The sequence below is a fragment of the Vulpes vulpes genome, chromosome 4 (genome assembly GCF_048418805.1).
Source record: "Vulpes vulpes isolate BD-2025 chromosome 4, VulVul3, whole genome shotgun sequence".
Taxonomy (NCBI): domain Eukaryota; kingdom Metazoa; phylum Chordata; class Mammalia; order Carnivora; family Canidae; genus Vulpes; species Vulpes vulpes.
Window position 1 is genome coordinate 2,876,773 of NC_132783.1, and position 23,499 is coordinate 2,900,271.

Here is a 23,499-nt window from a genome sequence, read left to right on the forward strand (position 1 = left end):
TGATTATACAGTCTTGATGCTTATTTTTCTCTTCACGAAGTAATGTTTAATCATTTTCCTAAAGATGGGTGCTTATATCTCTGGCTGTACAAGATTAGCTTTTAAAAATTGTTACATCCTTTATTGTAATTGAAAAATATGAATAATACAACCAACCCTCAACTTACACATGTCATTGCCTAGAACAAAGCCAGGTTAAAAAATTATGTTAATTATGGGGTGTCTGGGTGGCTCAATCAGCTAAGGCCGTGATCTCAGCTCAGGCCTTGATCTCAGCGTTGTGAGTACAAATCCTGTATTGGGCTCCACGCTGGGTGTGGAGCCTACCTAAAAATAAATTAAGAAAAAAAGATGTCATTTGAGTGGTTAATTTAATGTGGCAAAAAAGTGTGATGCAAATGACTGGCTTGGAAAACCTGATCTACCAGCATTACAACAAGCATTGGCTTGAAGAAGAAGAAGCCTGGGTTCCAGCTCTGGCTCAACCTATATTCATCCGCTCAGTTCTTCATATATTAACCAGTTGAAAAGTTTATTTCAGTCTTCATTATGAGCTAGATACTATAGAATATCCAAATATTTGAAATTGACTGTCTGTGGGGGATGAGTCACTTTACTATAGACTCAAATGAGGGATTGTAAGAAAGTTCGTTCTGCTTCTCTAATACCACATAAAATACCACTGAATTTATCAAGTAACGATAAAGCGAGCGATAGCAGACAGTGCCCATATTTAAGAGTCAATCTGTGATGGTTTGATTGTGTCTGACCATTGAGCCCTTAGTAACAAGCCTTCCATAAGTTCTGAAAGCTTTCTCCAGTGATTTATTTTGGGGTCACTCCATTCCAGCTTCTATGATTTTCGGTTTCTGTGGTTCTCTGTACAGAAATCTACCATTATCAATCATTTTGGCTGGTCGCATGTTCCACCAAATCTTTATGAAACAATCTGCTTTAAAATCAACACTAACCATTGGGCTCTGGGAGCATAAAGGGGATTCTGTTTAATAGGACACAGTGCTTCTTTGAAGGGCACAGGAGTCAGGATAATAGTGAAAGTGATGTTTTGTATAAGAATGCAAGTGAGTTGCTAGCAATGCTCTAAAATGCCAGAGTGCTGATGGATTTTCTCCCAGTATACAAGCATAATCCTCCTCGTTTTTTCTTTTGTTCTTCTAGTAACTGCTTACACTAAAAATAACGAACTTGGGAGAGTTCCTCTGTCAGGCTTTAGGATTTTACATTACTTATCAGGTAACAAGTTAGCTTGTTATGTACTGGAGAACGCTGGAAGGGGGAAGGAGATGCCTGGTCAGAGTCCAAGGACTCTATTATGCATAGCTCCCCAGTAGCACGAGCTTCATGCCAATGTGCTTCTGTTCTCTATGTCCCCAAGTCCTGCAGTAGAGAGGCTGAGGGCCCAGACAGGTGCTTGCACGCGCAGTGGGTTACGGCAGGGGGAGGAACGCTGAGCCCAGGAATCTGTCACTTTGCAGCTAGTGGAAGCAAGCTTGCTCTTTAACCAGGGAGAGGCATGACCTCAACCCTTAACGTTGCTTCTGCAGGGCCACCTGGGTGGCTTAGTGGTGGAGCATCTGCCTTCAGCTCAGGGCGTGATCCCGGGGTCCTGGGATCGGGTCTCACATCTACTCCCCGTAGGGAGCCTGCTTCTCCCTCTGCCTGTGTCTCTGCCTCTCTCTGTGTGTCTCTCATGAATAAACAAATAAAATCTCTTTAAAAAAAAAAAAAACAGTTGCTCTCTACAAACACACCCAAGAAATGGTCTAGGTAAAGACCTTGTGCTCTTGACATACCAGCATGTATTGTCACTCAGGGCTCATTATGGACTGTCTCTCCCCCCCAAGACTTCTAACTTGAATAATCTTTAGTTCTGTGACAAACTCCCCATTTTTCTTCCTCCTTCCTTATACAATTATTTCAGGGAAATACTACAAAATGTCTCATAAAGTGATAGTGGGATGTCTATAAGTCAAAATAGAAGAGAACTACAGTAGCCGGGATGGAAGAAGCACCAGTAGGAAAGTCAATGGCACAATTACAGGAGTGTTTTAAAAATAAATCAAGTCGTGTTTTATAGTTATTTTAGAGTCCAACCCTTCTTTCTGACTGTTTCACCACACTTTGCAACAGTCGGAAGGAAGGATTTGAAAATAATGCTTAAAATGAGTAATTTTCAGGATAGTAATATTCATCACAGCAAAAGCAGATAAAAGTGTCCTTGGTTTGAAGCAGAGACATGTCCAGGCTCCTCTTTTCTTCTTTTCTAGTGAAGGCAGAAAACAGGAGCAAGCCTTGCTGCTAAGGGTTGACGGTCTTGCTTGTGTCCCTGCTCAGAAGCAGCTTCTGTGTCTGGTCTAAAGTCTGGTGACAACTAATTTAAATCAGTTCAGAACCCCCTAAAACTATGTAAGAAACAGGTCCTCCAATTATGGAAAGAGCCCAGAATGCCCTGTGACTCATCCTTGAGGATAGAATTGTGGATTTTAGTTTCTCTATTTACAACAGGAAGTGAATTATAAGAAAATATGTAGAATTCCTTTTGGGAGAAAACTGATATGGCCATCAGCGGTGTTCTGGAGTTCATCCCTCTAACAGAAGTGCCCTTCAGCGGCGATCTCTCTGGATCTTTTTGTTTCAAAGCATTAATTTCACTTAGAGCATTGTTTCTCCCATCCAAAGAGTTTTCTGTTAAAATGAATTTTAATATTTTTGTCTAACAAGCATCACCAGCCACAACCCAACTCAGCATTTTAGCATTTCTTGCAAGTATCTCTGTGGTTCAGTTTTGGATTTGATGTAAAAGGTGTATAGTCTACTTCAAGCATCACCTCATAAAAGCCACTGACTCTTCTTGTGCCACAAGTGGCCATCCACAGGAATGGGAATTATAGTGCTTCTCCTAAAGGTCTGTTGGAAAGATGAAATGAAAATAGCTGAGGGAAATTTGCCCAGCATCGTGGTCTACAAGAACTAACTGTATAAAAAAAAAAAAAAAACAAAAAACAAAAAAACAAAAACAAAACTGTATCCAAAACCTCTGATATCCGATACCTTAAATTCCTTAAATTCCTTGAGGGCACCAGTTGATCCAACGATTGTGACCTCATCGCAACATATGTCTCTGACAACTGTCAGGAGATATTCAGAAAAAACTAAAGACACCAGGAATGTTATTTGGGTGCCATCCATAGAGACCGCTAGTGACCTGATTGCCTGTATTTGCTTGGAGATGGTACATTAGTGACCTCTAGTGGCAAAATTGATTCAAGATAAGTTTCTACTTCAACAGAAAATTTTACTTCGTTATCTAGAAAACCCAAAAGCCTCCACCCCAAGATTGCTAGAACTCATACGGCAATTTGGTAGCGTGGCAGGATACAAAATCAATGCCCAGAAATCAATGGCATTTCTATACACTAACAATGAGACTGAAGAAAGAGAAATTAAGGAGTCAATCCCATTTACAATTGCTCCCAAAAGCATAAGATACCTAGGAATAAACCTAACCAAAGAGGTAAAGGATCTATACCCTAAAAACTATAGAACACTTCTGAAAGAAATGGAGGAAGACACAAAGAGATGGAAAAATATTCCATACTCATGGATTGGCAGAATTAATATTGTGAAAATGTCAATGTTACCCAGAGCAATGTACACGTTTAATGCAATCCCTATCAAAATACCATGGACTTTCTTCAGAGAGTTAGAACAAATTATGTTAAGATTTGTGTGGAATCAGAAAAGACCCCGAATAGCCAGGGGAATTTTAAAAAAGAAAACCATAGCTGGGGGCATCCCAATGCCAGATTTCAGGTTGTGCTATAAAGCTGTGGTCATCAAGACAGTGTGGTACTGGCACAAAAACAGACACATAGATCAATGGAACAGAATAGAGAACCCAGAAGTGGACCCTCAACTTTATGGTCAACTAATATTCGATAAAGGAGGAAAGACTCTCCACTGGAAGAAGGACAGTCTCTTCAATAAATGGTGCTGGGAAAATTGGACATCCACATGCAGAAGAATGAAACTAGATTACTTATCAATCCTGTTTTCCCTTCATTTAGTAACATTTTCTACTTGTAAAATAACCTTAATTATGCACAGTGATTTGTATCTGTTCATACCCAAATATTACTTTTGCGTTTCCTAGAATCACAGAACTTTTGAGCTATACGAATTCTCAGAGGGATGTATTGGTTTTATTTCACCATGTACCAAAAATGAATCCCAGGGAAATGAAGTGACTTGCCTGAAGTCTTACCGCAGAGGTGGGACTAAAAGTCTGATCAGTCTAAGGATCTTTTCAAACTTTAGAACCCCCCCCCCCCCCCGCCATTCTAACATCTGACCTCAGGAACATGAGAGACTCCCACGGGAGAACTACGCAGCTAGGCCCTTCTGAATCTCTGAAACACAAAAATAGTGAGCAAAATAAAGTGAATGTTGCTTTACAACACTAAGTTTTTGGGTATGTTACACAGCAGTGATAATCAGAACAAAGAGTTTATTTAGGAATTTTTTCGGGTCCTATAAAAAATACCAGTTGAACAAGGCAAAGTGACATGTGCTTCTCAAATACTCATGGAATCACAGTTGATCTATTAGCAGGCAGTAATAACAGCCATAATAAATCAAAGAACTCTTGGTCCAAATGAATATTCTAATTGATGGAAATTTAAATTCTCCTCCCTTCATTAGACTTCAGATTTTAAATATGTAAATTTTGAAAATATGGATCAAAAGGAGGACATGTGTTCCGTATCCTATAAAAATCTATGAAGTCCTATGAAAATAAGTCATTGTCAATTGAAAAGTATATTTTGAGCTCCTAATGTTAATCACTTAAGAGAATATAGAAGTCTCTCAAAGAGTTTATTATCTATTTGTTAAGATACATAGAACCCACGTTAGATAGAATCAGTGTAAAATAGGATGGTACTAAGCATGATAGAATTTTTTTAAAAAGATTTATTTATTTATTCATGATAGACACATTGAGAGAGAGGTGGAGACACAGGCAGAGGGAGAAGCAGGCTCCATGCAGGGAGCCCGACGTGGGACTCGATCCCAGGACTCCAGGATTGCGCCCTGGGCCAAAGGCAGGTGCTAAACTGCTGAGCCACCCAGGGATTCCCAGCATGATAGAATTTTGAAGAGAAGAGAGAGCTGTTGGGCTGGGTTAGGAACACATAGGACATGTTGGGGGCATATGAAGACATTTTTTGGCTGGTATATCTTTTATTCTTCCAACTGTAAATTTCCTGAGAGTTAGTGCTTTTGCCTTAATTTCTACCTGCCCCATAATGGGGATCCAGTATAACATATCAAATTAATGGTTGAATGATATGTGCTTAGAAATAGTAGGAAATAAGGGGGATATCAAGAGTTTGAACCAAAGAGAAGTAATAGATGAAAGAGTAAATGAGGGGCACCTGGGTGGTTCATTACATTAAGCAGCTGCCTCTGGCTCAGATCAGAGTCTCAGGGTCCTGGGATCCGGCTCCCTGCTCAGTAGGGAGCCTGCTTCCTCCTCTCTTCCCTGTTCTGCTCCTGCTCTTTTACTGTCTCTGTCGCTATCTCTTTCTCTCTCTCAAATAAATAGAAACATTTCAAAAAAAGAAATAGTGAATGAATGATTCAGCTGAAGAGGGTATGGAAAACCAAGCAGGAATTTGATAAAATAGATTCCTAAGGTGGTAAGTGACATGCTTTCTAGAAAGATTTGTATAGATGTAGTAGGCAGGAGGGATTTGGTAGGGAGAGACCTTAGCAGGAAGAGCACATAATAATAATAGCAAACATTTATTGACTTCTACCTATTTGTAAGGTGCTGAATTGAGCACTGAAAAGAACCATTCAATCCTCACCATAATCCTGTGAGATGGATACTACGATTCTGTTTATTTTGCACATGAGCAAACTAAGATGCTGACATCCTAGATGCTAAGTCATCTGACTGTATTAGACTGTTGTAGTAATTCAGGGTGAGAGGTAGAGGCAGTAGAAATGGCGAAGAGGAAACATTACCAAAAATCATTTTAAAGAAAGTAAAAGCAGGGGGGATCCCTGGGTGGCTCAGCAGTTGGGCACCTGCCTTTGGCCCAGGGCGTGATCCTGGGGTCCCGGGATCGGGATCGAGTCCCATGTCGGGCTCCCTGCATGGAGCCTGCTTCTCCCTCTGCCTGTGTCTCTGCCTCACTCTCTCTATGTCTATCATGAATAAATAGATAAAATCTTTAAAAAATAAAGTAAAAGCAGGATGTGTTAACGATTAAATCAAAAATAATGGTGAGGGAAGGGTCAAAGAGGACTATGGTTTTTAGCCTCGGGTTCTAGAAAAATGATAGTACTTTGTTGCAACTCTACCCTGTGGATGGGTTAGCCTCCAGTGCCTCAGGTGCGTTTTAACCTAAGGTTCTGAGAGAGAATTAAGCCCTCCTAAGTTACCCACTGTAGGAAATAAATGGTCTCCTTGCATCTAGAAAGGTACTAGTTATGTGCCATCCTTGGGAGTGTTGAAAAAGTAGTCACAAATCCTTTTCTGTGTTCCATGGTTCATTTCCCGGTTAAGAAAGGCTGTAATTATTTAGCAGAAGATTTCCTTTGGAAAACTGTGAAACGTTTACTTAGCCTATTCACTCTTGTCCTTCGCTGGTCTAGAAGATAACCTCAAAACTGTGTAACTTTGACCAGGAAAATACTGCTTCCAAAGTTCTACCTTTACTAAGTAATTTCCTAGCTCTCAGACCATTTATGCCCCCAGCTGATTGAATTTAATTGTTTTGCTTTGTTTTGCTTTTCTGTTTGTCTTCTCTGTAAAGAACTTTCTTGGAAAGATTTTTCTCTTCCATCGGGAACTTTGCCTTCATAAAATGATGACTCCAGAATCTCGACCTTGTTGGTTGGTCACACTGTACCACTATGTAGACAGCCCAGAGCTTACAGGGCTCTGCAGGTCTTGCCTGAAGTGCTGAGTGCTTTCCCTCTCTGCACCCCCACCACGTCTTGGGGTTGGTCCCCCTTCCTCTGCCTTGTAATCTGCTGAGGTTGGGAAGGGTTTACCTCATAATGACATTTCACTGGAGAGTCCTGGGCATTGACCAGAACATTTGCAAACTCCTTTAGAGGTCATTCACCAACCTGATGGAGCAAGATTTCTATAGCCTCCCAACCACAAGTCATTCAGCTTCCATATCTTTAGTTTTTTAAAGATTTTACTTTTAAGTAATCTCTACACCCAGTGTGGGGCTTGAACTCACAACCCTGCAACCGTATGCTCTACCGACTAAGCCAAACAGGTATCCCTATATCTTTAAATGTTTTAACTTAATGGAATTTTCTGAAGGGGATTGTTAGGACTGAGGTGGTGACAGAAAAAGAAAAATAACTGTTCTTTCAGGTAGAACTATAAAGAATGTGGGTGGATTTTAGCTAATTACAATACAAAGTTCGTATTTTAAGCTTATTTTTTGCATATTGGGAGTGAGAATTTTGAGTGCTTCAAAAATAGTTTACTTAGGAATATTAATTTAAGGGAATTTCCATGATATTATCACACATATTTTTTTACTATATTTCTAAATAGATTTTCTTTTTATAAAAAAACATATAAGAACATTGTACCATCTAGTGTCATCTATAATAATAGATCACATTCATTCAGCTTTTGCTAGGTGCCACACACTTTCACAAGAACCATCTTATTTAGTTCTTACAAAATGTTTTATGAGATACACACTTGCTGTCTCTGTGCTCTGGATGAAGAAGCCAAAGTTAGAGAGCTTGAAGAATTTGCCCCGAGTTACCACTGCTAGCTGAGCCAGGATTTGATTCCAGAGACCTCAACTGCAGAGTTTGGGGACTAATCCTTACTCAGTGCTGCCTAAAGAAAAGGCATTTTCACTCCACACAAGACTAACAAACAAGAGAAAACAAACAAACCTTAGTGGCAGTGTTTGCCTACGAGCAGTTCAAGACTTAGCAGCAATGATTATTAACTATTGCAAATTATAAGTGCTTACGCCTAAATTTACCTGAGCCACAGACTTCCTTTCCTTGTACTTAAAGTAATAAAGCTAAAATTTTTCAAAAAGAATTATTCAACTCAGATTAGGGAAGTGTTGTGTCATCTCCAAACCCTTAAGCCAACGACCAATAGGGAGTGTAGCCAATGTCAGAATGAGAGGAACAAAAAGTGCAAAGGTCAGCTCATGAGATCAAGATGGAAAATAAAAGGAGGACCTAGCACCTCTTGGATGGGAGAGAAAGAAGATGGGATGGAGGATAGAACAAGGTGTGGAAGGAAGAAACGAGGCCACAGAGCACAATCAAGAAAGGATAAAAAACCAGGTAAAGACAAAGAACAGAGTGGATAAGAAGAATTGTGGAGGGAATGAGGAAAAAGGGAAAAAAAGAGAAGATATGTGGTATAATGAATTTAAGATGCTACTATGGGGGTGCCTGGGTGACAGTTGACTAGGTGTCGGCCTTCGGCTCGGGTCATAATCCTGGTGTCCTGCCTGCCCCAGATCCCCTGCTCAGCGGGGCGTCTGCTTCTCCTTTTCCCTCTGAACCTCCCCTCTGCTCAGGCTCTCAATCTCTCTTTCTTTCTCTCTCTAATGAATAAATTAAAAAATTATTTTTTAGAAAAAGAGGCTACTACAAATTGATTTTTATTACTGTTGAAAATGAGACCAAATGTGATGAAGTGTTTTTCTTAAAACAAATGTCGAAAGAAGATTATGAAAAGTCGTGTAATGAAATGACAAAGACGGCTAGCTTTGGTCTGTATCTCTTTGTGACACTTTGTAAGGATGTTATATCTGATACGTGGAAGTTAAAACCATAATCCTAACCCGAGTCCTGAATTTGAGATCCATATGAAATACTAGTGTTTGGTTTATAATGATCCCATCTCCTGAGAGAAATAAAGGTTCACTTAAAGGAGTTAAGGCTGACACCTTTGGGGATCCCAGACACATGATAATAGGAACAAGTGCTGTCTATACCCCGTGGCCATTCACTTCAGCAAGAGTGCAGCTTGGAGCTCAAACCAGATGCACTGAAGTTACAGCCCAAATTGAGTGCCTGGTACATCATAGGCTCTATTGAGTATTTGTTAAATGGATGAATAAATAAAGGAGTATTCAGTTTTTGCTTGCTGGCCACCCTTCCCTGTCTCTCTTTTCATATACTAAGAATTATAACCCACTCAATAAATTAGGACATTGAGTCTATTTTCATATAAATAAATAAATACTTTGATGTGAAAGGAAATACTGAAGTATTTCATAGTCTCAACATACAGAGAAGCAATAAAGTGAATATAAGTGAGAATTTTAATAGCCCAGGGTGGTAGGAATAGAATATATGTGTACTTGACTTAAATACTACATATAGGGACGCCTGGGTGGCTGGGCCGTTGAGCATCTGCCTTCAGTTCAGGGCGTGATCCCGGGGTTCCAGGCTCCTTGTGGGGGAGTCTGCTTCTGCTTCTGCCTCTGCCTGTGTCTCTGCCTCTCTCTGTCTCTCAGAAATACATACACACATACACACATACACACATACTACATATAAAAGATTTCAAAATACTATGTAGCTCTTCCTCTTTTCCTTCTCTAAGCATATACTGAGGATTGTAACCCATGCAGTAAATTAGGAAACCATGAGTTTACTTTGATATAAATAGATGATGGATGGATGGATAGATAGATAGATAGATAGATAGATAGATAGTTTGATATGAAATGGGATATTTTCATAGTCTCAAAAATATCTCACCCCAAAATACTAATTGATTACTAACAGACAAAGGAGTAAGATACCACCATAATCAAAGGATCAAAGTTAACCTCACTTATAAAAGTGTGAAATTATGTACCACCTGATAGGATGCAGTGAGAAGGACACAGCATCACTTCTGCAGTATTCTTGCCAAACTTATTGATCTCGAGGAATATTTTACAAAATAACCGCCCTATAATCTTTAAAAATATCGAGGTCATGAGAGTCAAGTAAAGGTTGAGGTTGTTCCAGACCGAAGGAGACTAACGCGACATGATGACTGAATGCAATTCATGATTCTGTCCTGGATACTTTTGCTGTAACGGATGTTATCAAGGCAACTGGTGACACAGATTCTCTTTGAAGATTGGGTGGCAGTAATGTACAAATGTCATTTTCCTGTTTTTGTTCTCTGTGTTGTGATAATGAAGGAGAGAGCTTCTGTTCATAAGAAGCACACGCTAAGGCATCCAAGGGCGGCCGAGCACTGGGTTGGCAACTGACTCTCAAATAATTTAGGAGAAAAGAATCCATTTTAGGGTACTTGCAAATTTTCTGTAGTTGAGATTGTTTTAATATAGAAGATCAAAATAAGATATGACTGTGCTGAAGGGTGGCACTTATAATTTATATCTTATCTCCCCTGCTCTTATGTACCTGTGTGTGTCGTATGCCCTGTGTGGCCTCCACTTAAGTTTGCCATTCTCTGCATGTTATTTTTCTAAGACAGCTTTCTGTGCACATCACTAAAAATGCAAAAGTCAGTTAGTGATGTTTTGATAGATGCCCCTAATCCTAGCATTGGTAACTTCACATGCCTCTCAAGATGAGCACTCAATGTTAGGATTAATATCTTACTTCCATACACTAGGAAAACTCTTCAAGATAATCTTATTGTTAAAGAAGAAATTATTGCATAAATATAACATGAAAATGTAATAATAACCTATAATCCCTTCTCGCTAATAAATATGTTTTTCTGAGTTCTCTTCCCATCCTAGTCCATATATATAAATTACCTTTACATGGCTGTAATCACAACATAGATAAAATTTTATATTCTCCCTTTCTTGTCTACACATACTCCAATATTGTCAGAGAGCCTCTGGGGCTCTTCTTGCCCTCTGATTCTATGATTACATTTTTGAAACACTGACCTCATAATATAACTAGGGGACCACATTTCATTATTCAATAGCTGCAGCATGGGCACCTTATTGCTTCCACCTAGGTCAGTATGATGTGGTTATGCTCTCTATCTAGTAACTTCTATCCAGATAGATAACGTTGTCATTTGACAAAGGCGTTGAAGTCCCTGAGACCTGGGCTGGAATGCCTGCTCTGCTTTGTACAAGTTGTTAACCCTTTCTGAGCCCCACTTTTCAATTTGAAAAGTAGGGATAATATTGATCACATGGTATTTTTGAGGATTGAATGAGATAACGAATGCGGAGTTCTTGGCATAGTACCTGGTGCGTGTTCAGCTCTTAACAGATATTTGTTATCATTGTTGATCTAGTGAGATCATGACTAGTTCGTAAAATGTGGGCTTACTTCAGGTATTTAATTTTGTAACTCTCTTGAGTTGTAGGGAATGGTGGGTTATTTTTTAGATGGTACCAAGTATCCAAAGAGCTAACTAGGATTTCTGAAGTAACCAACTAATTTTCTAAGCATCACCAGAATTGAGAACCTATAGAAAAACTAGAGTGACAGCTGATTAATCCTCTTTCTCTGACACGTGCTTTGGTTTTACTGTATCCGCCCCCCCCCCCAAAAAAAGAAAAAGTTAAAAAAATAAAACAGAACCCTTAAAAGATATAATTGTTGGAACATGACAGAAATATTACATATGCAGTTTGCTTATGAAAAGTGATCAGTTAGCTATGAATTTGCCTAATTCTTTCACAGTCAAATGATTACATTCTGTGGAAAAAGGATAATGTCCCAGCTTACAAAATGGGCCAATAAAGGAGCTACTATTTATGTTAATACACAGTCTGCAAAAAACTATTCTTTGAGAAATCCCTTGAAATAGAGGCTTTCCCTGGGCACTTCTGTGCTTGGGGATCACAGTATGTAACAGAGAGACCTTGGTTGAGAAATCTAGTGTTTAGGGGCCAACAGTCACTGCGAACTGTGACTGAGTCTCTCAAATAATACATCAATTACATTTTATTTACAGAAATTCTGTTTTTTTAAACCATTTTAGAGCGGAAAGGGCAGGATTCCGCTGTGTAAGTTGAGGAACACTATAATAGCACATAGCTCAAGCTGTTTAAAATTCTAAAATTAAAAAAAAGATAAGAAACTATTGAAAAATCTTCTGAATATTTTTATAAACGAAGCTTTCTAAAGAGTTATCATGACCTTAGAAAAGCCCACTAACCTCTCCATTAAGAAGGAAAATGAAAGCAGAATTTCACATGGACGAACAAATAATAGCAGTCTTTTGTCCACGGGGAAAAGATAGTAAAGATTCTCAGGAGGGATAAAAAAAGAAGACTGTGTTTTAAAATGCAAGCTTTTTCAAACAGCTTTTACTAACATCATGCTACCAGCCATGGGAGAACCACGCATGTGCACAGCCAAGTACTCTGAGCCAAAGTCATTAAGCTGACAATGACATGTGTGTGTGAAGAAACAAGGGAACAATGATTAAATGGGGAAGAAAGCCAGTGAGGGCTGAAAAGAAGCGGTTGTTGGCCACGTGCAACCCAGGAAGGCTGGTGGAGGGAAGACCCAGGTCACTGGGAGAGAAAGAAAGCACGGGAGGCTCACTGTTCTCCCGAACCATTCATGTGGGCTGCCACTGAGTCCCTTCCCTCCCCAATGTCGGGGATTGAAAGTGAATGCTGATGCCTGTCTGTGCAAGCAAAAACGTCTTTCTAGAACAATTTTCACAGTAACTCCGGTTCTGTGACGGACGGACGTGTTATTTCCAGTAGGGTCCACTTATCGCTTTTGGATTATTGAAAATTTTTATTCCTAGGGTGGAGGAGTTCAATGGAAGCTGATTCATATGGTTTGTCCTAGTTTTTTAGAGTTATCCTCCCTCTCTATACACTTCACATCTCTTTGAGCATTCAAAGAATTGCTTGAGGAAACTCCAAGGGTCTTTGAGGCAACCAGGCTATGACCCTCAAATTCTGAACAAGGCAGGCAGGCAGGAGACCTGTGAGAAGAAGTATGTCCAAAGCTGATCCAACCCAACTGGAGCCTTGGTGAAAGAAAGGTCCCAGTGTTGGAAACCAGCTACCTCGCCCCCTTCTCCAAGGGAGAAAGACCAGGGAAAAGTCAGCATCTCACTGGATCATGAGCTCAGGTAAATACAATTCACTCCTGATTTTTTTTTTTTTTTAGATCACCTGCAGATTTGTCTTTAGAAAGAAAATTAGCACAATTATGAAGGATTTCTTGCCTTTTTTTTTTTTTGATGTTAATCTAACGAAGAAGAAAAAACCACATTGCTGATGCAAAGCAACTGATGGGTGGTTTTGTCTTTTAAAGGAAGAGTCAAAATATTAATGCTTATCCTTTGATGAGAAAATGAGAGAACGCTCAAGATTCCTGAAAACATTTAGATACTGTCCTAACGCTCTATTTCTTAAGCTTGTTTATTAAAACTAGTTTTTGCATTATGCTAGATAATTTATTTCAGTTAAGTGGATTTCCTCTGATTGAAGATTTTTCACGGACAGAGCACTTACAATTTCTAGCAATACATTAGTGACCCCAGAGCCATGCCACTCTCAGAAGCTACTGAGAAGCAGAGTTAATCTCCTTTTTTTTTTCATCGAATCTCTTATACTAAGTCTCTAAGGCATTTTGCTGGGCCAGGGGAGGTATTCCTAATGCCACCGTCCATATTATCTTCAGCTTACAGGAACAGATATTTCGCTCAACCAGTGTCATTATCTATACTTATATGGATCCCACATGCCAATTAAGATTTGCTGAAACTTTCTGCCATTGCCGGTGCAGCAAATACACTTGTTCAATTCTTTTACAAAATCATTTCCACCGTGCTAGAGATGATCTTTTATTTTTTTTGACATCCCTAAAGATGTCTGAATAATCTTTTCAATTAATATTCATGGCCTAACTTATTGGAGAGGGTAAGCAGAGATGACGTAGGGAAAGCTTCCCTCTTCCTGACCGGCACACATGCAGACCCTTGCCACATCCTTGGGTACTTATTCAATGATTTCTCTGCTCCTGGACTCTCATCCACACACTATCCTCCCAAGAGGTCCAGTGTAACTGGCAAAGCCATCACCATCAGCGCAGCAGACACTCAGGAGCCTGGTGCTAGCTGCAAACACCGGCTCCATTCACCATCAGAAAAGAAAGGCCGGCTCCCTTTTCAGGGACAGCACTCCTGCCATGGCTCAGTGTGTCTCCCAGCTGGATAGCCACAAGTCTGTTTCCTTCTTTAGCTGTATTATAATGGAGGGTGAGATGAAAAGGAATACAGGCCCTTGATACCTTTTACTTGGAGTGCTAACTAATGCAGGGCCTCGTGTCTGATCTTCTGCTTGGCTGAGGGGATGGCAGATGGCCTTGTGAAAGCTTTTCAAACCCAGGCTGCTTTCAGCCGGGCATGAGGAGGGTATTGTTACATTTTCCATATAGTGGTAGGAAGCAGCACCGAATAAAAGCACACAACAATTGTGCCACTTCTCTGGGAGGCTTATTACAACCTTACAATGAGGGCTAATTGGCTGATGCCAAAAGCAGACGCAGAAGCAGCTTTGAATATTATTCAGGAGAGGTTTTGGAGAGCAGAGTCAGGAAGGAGGCCGAAGCATCACGGAGAGCAGTGACGGGAAGAACAGTGGAGGAAGACACGAGGGCCAGGACGAAGAGGAAACAGAGGAGCTGTATTATTTTTATCAGGAAAAAACCCCTCATGCTCCTGTTTACAGTTCATTCACATCCACCTCCTCCCTCTTCCATAAGCCTCCTTATCAGGAGGATGTCAACAGGCAGTCCTGGCTCACAGAGCAGCGTCCACAGGATGCTGCCGTTACCATGACAACCGATGTGGCCAAATCTTGGAGCCTTTAAAGAAACTTTTGTGTGAGCTCCTTGAAGGGGACAGAGGACGAACTAAAATGTACTGCGCACTTACTGTAGGCCAGGCTAGTTCAAGAAGCTTCCTTTATTCTTTAATCTTCAAAACGATTCTGAGACATATTCTTACGGTCACTTTGAACTGAGGAAACTGAGGCTCAGGGATGTTAAATAACTTGCTTAGAGTGTCACAGATTCAGATCCAGGCATTTCTGACCCCAAAGTTCTAGCCCTTCCCACTACACCACCCTGAGCTAATTGTTCAAGCAGCCAGGTCCTGTCTTCTACCCAGCAGGTCATATAGTAGGTGCTCAAGAAATGGCTTTTTGAAAGCACCACTACACTGATCCATGAAGGAAGATAGGAAATAAGCTCTAAAAGGTATAAATAACTTAGGAGAGCTGACCCTAGGAGATGATTTTCAGCTAGGGACTGGCCTGCCCAACTGGCCCTCACCCCAGTATACACACAGACTCAGAATTCTTTGGCAAAAATGTATTGTCTATTTTATTTTATTTTTTTAAGATTTTATTTATTTATTCATGAAAGACACACAGAGAGAGAGGCAGAGACACAGGTAGGGGGAGAAGCAGGCTCCATGCAGGGAGCCCGACGTGGGACTCGATCCCGGGACTCCAGGATTATGCCCTGGGCCGAAGGCAGGTGCCAAACCGCTGAGCCACCCAGGGATTCCCGTATTGTCTATTTTATACCAGACACTGCGAGGTTCTGGAAGCACAGACATTTAAAAACCCAGGCTGTGTCGTGTAGCAGCTCACATTCTATTGGAGAGGACACATATACATCAAGTACAATATGCTGTGGAACAATATAGGTAGAGGTAAGCTTGGGGTTCTCAAGAAGGAGAAAGGAAACCTAACTCAGCCTGGGAAGGTCAAAGAAGGCTTCCTGGAAGAGGCAATGCCTCAGCGGGTTCTTAAAGGATGAATAGGAATTAGCTAGGCAAAGGGAGGATGAGTGATATTATTCCAGGCAAAGGGAACAGCAAAAACAAAGTCCAGGGGCATGAAATAGAGTGTGAGTGGCACATGATTTCCTACTGAGCCCAAACCACGTGGCAGGAAATGGCACTGAAGAGAAAGCTAGAGCCAAGCAGAGGGAAACTTTAAATGCCATGCTAAGAGTCTTGGACTTCGTCCAGCAGGGGATGCAACACATTGATTGTTCTCTGCAGGGAGAGGGAGTGATATGGTCAATGTGGAGGATTGATTTGAAGGGATTCTAAGAATTGAAATAGGAAGAACAGTTGGGAGGTTGATGCTGTGGTTTACGTGGGAGATAATGAAGGCCTTGTTGAGGGAAGTGGTGGCAGGGATAGAGAGAGAAAGCCAGATTTATTTGAGAAACAGTTTCAAGGTCAAGTGAACAGGAGTAAGTGATTGACTGGATTGTGAGTGATGAGAATGGAATGATGACATATGAATTTCCAGCTTAAGGAACTAGGTGGATAATGGGACCATTCATTAAAATTGTGAATCAGAAATGGGAGCAGATTTAGGGGTCAGGGTAGGCAAAGATAAGTTCCTTTGACACGTGGGACATATCTAGTTGCCTAGCAAGCAGTTGGATTATGAAACAAACTCAGAAGAGAGCTAAAGACAATTAATATAAGGAATAAAGATTCAAGACCAGATGTCTGAAAATAGTTTTACTGTGGTCACATCTGTCCTGCAGAAGTGTTTTGTTTGGACCTCTGTGATATCGTTTCTAAAATTAGAATTAGGTAAAAATCATAGAAAAATAAGGAAATTGCACACACACAAATCTTTATGTCCAATGTCTCTTGAAAATTCTGCTTCTTTGCATTCTTTTTCTTTCATGGCAACAGTCAGCTAGAAGTGGGAAACAGCTCTGCATTCTGGGCAGGCCATGTGCTCTCCAGGGAGCCTGAGCCTTCACCTGCCTGGACTCCTGGCCCTGAGGCTCAGCACTGGTTACCATTTTCCCAGCACAATTGTTCTGTTGCCTTTCTTACAGTAGAGTTAAGAGCAAAGTAAACTTTTCTTCTTCTTTTATCTCAATCAAAAGTAATAAATGAAATCTAGTCTAAGACGACTATGTGTTTCAAGATAAATAGTGATAAGGAATGAAGAATATTCTTACATGTTTGATATGCAGAGAAAGCATGTCTTTCTTGAAAGAATTACAGTTGAGATACCATCATGAAACAAATTTTATTATGAACAGTATCTGCTTTATTTAGAAGATGCATGATGACTTTCCATTTGTTTACATCCTTAATTTCTTTCATCAGCATTTTGTAGTTGTCAACAGTTAAAATGTCCACACTACCCAAAGCAATCCACAGATTCAGTGCAATCCCTATCAAGATTCCAAAGGCATTTTTTACAAAGATAGAAAAAAATAATTCTAAAATTTTTATGAAACCACAAAAGACCCCACATAGCCAAAACTGTCTTAGAGAAAATAAAAAGAATGAAGCTAGAGGCATGGTACTTCCTGATTTCAGTGTAGTAAAAATGTATTACAAAGTTATAGTAATTAAAACAGTATGGTACTTGCACAAAGACAGACATATAAACCAATGGAACAGAATAGAGAGCCCAGAAATAAAGCCATGCATATATTGCCCTCTGATCTTTAACAGGGGTGCCAGGAATATACAATGGAGAAAAGATAGTCTTTTCAATAAATGGTGTTGGGAAAACTAAACTTCCACATGTAAAAGAATAAAATTTATCCCTTACATTACACCATTTGCAATGGTGTATCAACTCAAAGTGGATTGAAGACTTAAATGTAAGACCAGAAGCTGTAAAACTTATAGAAGAAGGTATAGGGAAGAAGCTTCATGATATCGACTGTGGCAGTAATTTTGTGGATATGGCACCAAAAGCACAGACAACAAAAGCAAAAAATAGACAAATGAGACTACATCAAACTAAAAACCTCCTGCACAGTAAACAATAGAATAAAAAGGCAACCTACAGAATGGGAGAAGATATTGGCAAATTATAGATCTGATAAAGAGTGAACTTCCAAAATATATAAGGAATTCCCACACTCAATAACCAAACACAATCAATAATAACCCAATGAAAAATGGGCAAAGGGCTTGAACAGACATTTCATCAAAAAAGACGTAGAGATGGCCAACAGATGTGTAAAAAGATGCTCAATGTGACTAATCATCAGGGGAATGCAAATCAAAACTGTAATGATTAGACAGCTATTATTTAAAAAAAAAAAGACAAGTGTTGGTGGGGATGTGAAGAAATTGGTACCCTTTTACTCTATTGGTGGGAAAGTAAAATTGTACAGCTGCTGTGGAAAACAGTATGGAGTTTCCTCAAAAAGTTAAAAATAGGTGCAACTGTCTGCCTCAGTAAAGCACGCAGCTCTTGATCTCAGGGCCTATGCCCACTGGGCATAGAGATTACTTTTAAAAAGTTAAAAACAAAAATACCATATGACCCAGCCACTGTACTTCTGGATATTTATCCAAAAGAATTGAAATCAGGACTTTGAAGAGGTAGGAGCACTCTCACATTCATTGCTGCATTATTCACAAGAGTCAAGATGTGGAAACAGCTTAAATGTGCATCAGCAGATGAATGGATAAACAGAAAATGTGTATACATATGCAGTGGAATATTATTCAGCCTTTAAAAAGAAAGAAATCCCGCAATATGCCAGAGCATGAATGAACCATGTGGACGTTATACTAAGTGAAATAAGCCAGTCCTTCTGTGACTGAAATACTGTATGATTCCATTTATATGAGGCATCTAAGATAGACTCATAGAAGCAAAGAATAGAATGGTGGTTGCAGGGGTGGCTGGGGAGAAGGGAGAAGGAGCAGCTGCTAATCAGCGGGTTTAGAATGTCAGTTATGTAAGATGAGTAAGTCTAGAGATCTGATGTATAATGTTGTGCCCATAGTTAACAATACTGTATTGTGCACTTATAAATCTGTTAAGAGGGTGTATTTCATATTAAGTGTTCTTACCACATTAAAGGAAAAAAAAAAGCACAATGAGAAAGCCAATAAACTGAAAAAAGAATAGAAATTTCAATAGCTTTTTAAAGAAATTGAAATAAATGATGATATACCATGAATCATTGCCTGGCCCTAAAGGCGTTTGAATTGTATTGTCACTGGTATATGGCCTAGATGGGAGGATGGAACTAGGAGGCATGGATGAGATCATCCAGGGAATGTGTCTAGAGAGAGAAGAAAAGTAGGTCAAGGGCAGAAGTTTGGGGAAACATTTGAGGAAACAGATTCCCAAAGGAGCCTGTTTAAGGATGAGAGAGGTTGAAGGGGAACCTGAGAAGTGTAATAGCATCAAATCCAGGGGAGCCGAAACATGAGAAGGAAGGAAGCAAGGGAGGGAGGGTGGGAGGAAGGGAGGGAGGGAGACACTATCAAGTGTCTCTGTCCTACGTTGTAAGCCTCCATCCCGGAAGGGAGGCCCGCCCAGCTACAGACAGTACAGCTTAGACCAGACATCCCCAAGCTACCTTGGTTCACAACGCCCTTGAGTATAAGTGATTTTTTTTTCTCAGCGCTCCAAGGCCAAGAGAAATACCAAACAAGTTCCATGTATTAAGTATTTAGGTCCAAACACGTTAAGTATTTATGTCCTTAAAACTTAATAACCGTGGGATCCCTGGGTGGCGCAGCGGTTTGGCGCCTGCCTTTGGCCCGGGGCATGATCCTGGAGACCCGGGATCGAGTCCCACGTCGGGCTCCCGGTGCATGGAGCCTGCTTCTCCTTCTGCCTGTGTCTCTGCCTCTCTCTCTCTCTCTCTGTGACTATCATAAATAAATAAAAATTAAAAAAAAAAAAAAACTTAATAACCGTTTGAAAAAATACTATACCTAAAAGAAATTTTTAATTTATTTTTTTTTTATGTCATTCTTAACCACAATGACTCACTTATGGGATGTATGCCCCTGTTGGGCACTGTAAAACTTCACCAGCCTTCTCAAACTGACACTCTCATTAACTGATCTACATTGATTTTTATACAGAACTTGCTTTTTATCACAGCAACTACAGTAAACCCGGCATGGAAAGAGAGGTCATTGGAAAAAATGTAGCTCTAGCTCATGTGAAATTGTGAACAGTCTCTAGCGGGCCATGCTCACAATGTCTGCTAGAGGTTGGTGTGCCCCATAGAATCCCTATAGGTTTGCTGTGGTGCCCTGAGACACCTTGGCACAGAGTCTGGGAACTATGGGGTTAGACAATAGGAGCTGGTCTAGAATCCTGTCATTTATAACTGCCTTTCTATGGAGTCGTTTGGTCTGAAATCCATATGACTAACCTACAAATGAATTTATGGAGCCTTGACTGGTTTCTGATTCGAGTAACTGCTACCCCGCTAGTTGTCAGAGCTTTATACTAACTTGGGAAGTAGGATTACCTAAATAACTCCAAAGTTCAGTGCCTTCAGTGCTCTCCCCAAACCAACCTTTCCCCAGAGTTCACAAATATATTCTTCTCCTTTCTCTTGCCTTCCTCTGATTAGAAAAGAAACAGGGGAAAGGGGTGGGGAGGGACTGAAAGGAGACAGTGACTGTCTAAAGCAGCCAAGGTGGGACTCAGCACCAGAGCACCTGAGACCTGACTATATACTCAAAGACCCTGCATGAGAAGCTCCGTTATCTAGCAGCTAGTAGCTCCATTCAAATAGCACATGAGGCTAGCCCGCGTGCACCTTGGGCAAGTCACCTGGCCTCTCTGGGCCTCTTTGTGTGTGTGTGTGTGTGTGTGTGTGGCCTGTAGCAATACAAATATCATAATATATATTGAAAGAAGACTGAGAAATTGGATTAAACTTTTCCTAATATAAGCAATACCCTTCTAATGCTTTGCTCCTGTACAGACTCCACGATTTGAATGATGTCTGCTAAACCAGGTGCATTTATTTCGGAATAATTTGTTTCCCTGTTTTTATTTATCAAAGACCAAGGAACCCCTTATTAACAAAAGCAAACCACAGGGTTACCGCATCGAATTGATAAAATTATCTCCAGAAGCCAAAAACAACGTGGTGCTTCAGTGCATTTTTGTCACAAGCATATGAACAATTTGTATTTGACATCTTGAAACCGTGAAGCAGCACAGATGAGCACTCATGGCTCAGCCCACCGCCGGGTACCATGCTGGACCATCCCACCCCTTAAGGCCCTTTGCCCGCCACGATGCGGCCTCCTCTAACCAAGGCGGGGGAGCAGCAAGAGGGAGCAAGGAGACACCAGCCCTGCCCTCCTGCGGCCACCACTCTTGGCCAGCCTGGTGGTCCTGCTTACCCTGCCCCAGGGCGCTCAGGCTCAGCAGGCAACTCCCCAGGGTCCCTCTCCAAACCTTTGCCAGCAGAGGACGGGACACTTCAACCCCCCACACCCCACACCCTGCCCTCATCTGCCTTTGTCTGCGCTGCCAGCATGGGGGTGGCCGAAGCTGAGACCTGGACGGCCGAGGGCTGGATGAAAGAACCGTTTCACAAAGTCTCATTTCCCTGCCACAGCCCAGTCCCTGCTTTCAGGCCCAGCCCACGCTACCATCTAGAAAGAATCGTGGATTGCGGTGAAATTAGAGCAGGCAAGCGCCCTGTATGAACTGCACCCACCCACAGCATAGACGGCTCCCCACTCCCCACGCAGAGCCTTCTCACTCATCGTGCCTTCTAGAAGCTAAGAGACAGGTTTCCCTTGGTCTTTGTTTCCTTCCCTGCCTTCTGCAGCCTGTCATTTGCTGCACCCCCGGCGGGAGCATGTGAAGGCCAGCGGTGTCCCGTTTCTTCAACAGCCCGCGCACCTTGTACCTTGCCTCTCCTCATAAAGGCTGAAAACGCTCCTCTTTGATTTCCAAAGCCCCCAGCGTGTTTATGCGGTGCCAGGAGGGGAAGCTTAGCTCCGGCTGGCTGGCTGGCGGTTTGTGCTAATTGTCTGGCTGCACTTTAGAAAGAGGCTTTTTGAATCTGAGCATTTAGGGAGAAAGTGGAGAAGCGTGGCTGTATGAAAGAGCAATTGATGTTAAATATTCATGCTCTGCTCTCTGTTAATCAAAATCAGTAACCCCCATTGCTTAGCTTCTGTCTTGCTGGCTTCTTACTATGATTGTGCTAAAGCAACTTGGATACAAAACAATGCCAGCAACACACACACACCCCCCAAGATGTGGGTGCTTATGGGTTTGAAGTGTTTCCAGTTAACATTGTGCAACTCAGCATTGTCTGTTTTCTCTGGGATGTTGAATGAGCCACACTTATCCCCTCCATCAGCATTTTAGAACCACTATCCTCCCCTTTTTTGCTTCTCTCGTGTTGAATTCACCAAACTTTGCCCTTGCTTAAAATCAAGGCATTTTTCGGTGAATCACAGCAAATCCTAGTTGATTTGAAACTAGTGAATCACAGCAAATCCTAGTTTATTTTTCAGAGATGATCAAATTATTTTACAAAATAGAGAAGAAATTGTAATTCAACAAAATACGGTGATAACATAGGTTGTTTTGGTTAACAACTTTAAGGTTATATTTCCTGGGCTTTTAGGAAATAAACATTTTATATTTTTGCTTGCTGATTTATTTCAAAAGAAGTTGTAAAACAACCACAGAAACTTTCCAAATAATCACTTAACTTAAAAGGAAAATAAAAATAGCTCTTAGAGGAAAATTTTTTGTTTTATTTTGGTAGCTATATTTTTTTTAAGTTTTCAATAATGAGCGTGTTTTAGCATTATAATAAAAATAATAAGTTATATGTTTTTTAAAAACTGAGCAGTAGCTGGATTTTATGTTTCAGAATTCATCAAGCTCTTCCTTACCTATGTCATCTGTAAGAGGAATGCTGGTGAATGTGTTGTCCTCCTCTTCCTCTTTGCTGGACCCGTCCATCTTGTTCACTTTTCTGGCCTGTTAGAAAAATGAGGACAGGGGAAACGGCTGTTCTCCATGTGATCGCCCATGTTAAATCATTAATAAGTGAGCGTCCATGCTCATTTTTTTATCTGATCCTTGCACTAGCCCCTTTCTTCCTGCTTTCCACCTGAGAGGTTCTTACCTGAACGGCGCAGTCCTAACCCGGAAATAGAGACCCAAGTTAAAGAGTTACAATCCTTTACCTGGAGCTGTTGAGCTAGTGTTACTGCTGTACCCTGGCCAAAAGCCAAACCTTGCCTTCAGTCCAGTGACAATTTGCTTGAGCTGAATTGCCCAGGAACATTGCCCAAAAGGCGCTGGAATGAGGCTGGGGGAAGAGATTAAATTTTATGTGGTTAGCATATTTTTGGGACACCAACCATCAATCTGTTGAGGATTTTGGTCGGTGACCTAGCAGCAGGACTCGGTCACAGAGCCTCAGTTTCCTGTCCTATATGATGATAAATCTTTTGTAAGAATTAAGGGTGAGTAACATTCACTTGATAAACGTCAACCACAGTAATGACCACAAATCATCAGACGTATGCGAGGAAGTAAAATTCGCTATGTAGTGAGCTCATCAGTGCCCTCTCATATTACTGTGTTTGTACCTGACCCTATGAAGGCTTATTAAAATGATAGATCTCCCTTCTCTGGAGAAGGATCTCCTCCTCTCTGGAGGAGTCCAAGGGAGAGGATG

General features: G+C 40.9%; 1 protein-coding gene across 2 annotated transcripts in view; it reads right to left on the reverse strand.

Moving 5' to 3' along the window:
- The window catches only part of SCOC (short coiled-coil protein), a 42,712-nt gene extending 19,714 nt beyond the window's left edge, over positions 1–22,998 (reverse strand). Inside the window, exons 1-2 of one of the 2 annotated variants that reach the window (XM_026018461.2) lie at positions 22,942–22,998; positions 22,706–22,793 (exon numbers count right to left, since the gene is read on the reverse strand). In XM_026018461.2, coding sequence (XP_025874246.1) covers positions 22,706–22,775 — 70 coding nt within the window. In that variant the 5' untranslated portion in view covers positions 22,776–22,793; positions 22,942–22,998. Of the gene's footprint in view, positions 1–22,705; positions 22,845–22,941 lie in introns of those variants that run through there. The other variant, XM_072755214.1, reaches the window with a different exon arrangement.
- Between the last annotated feature and the right edge of the window lie 501 nt (positions 22,999–23,499).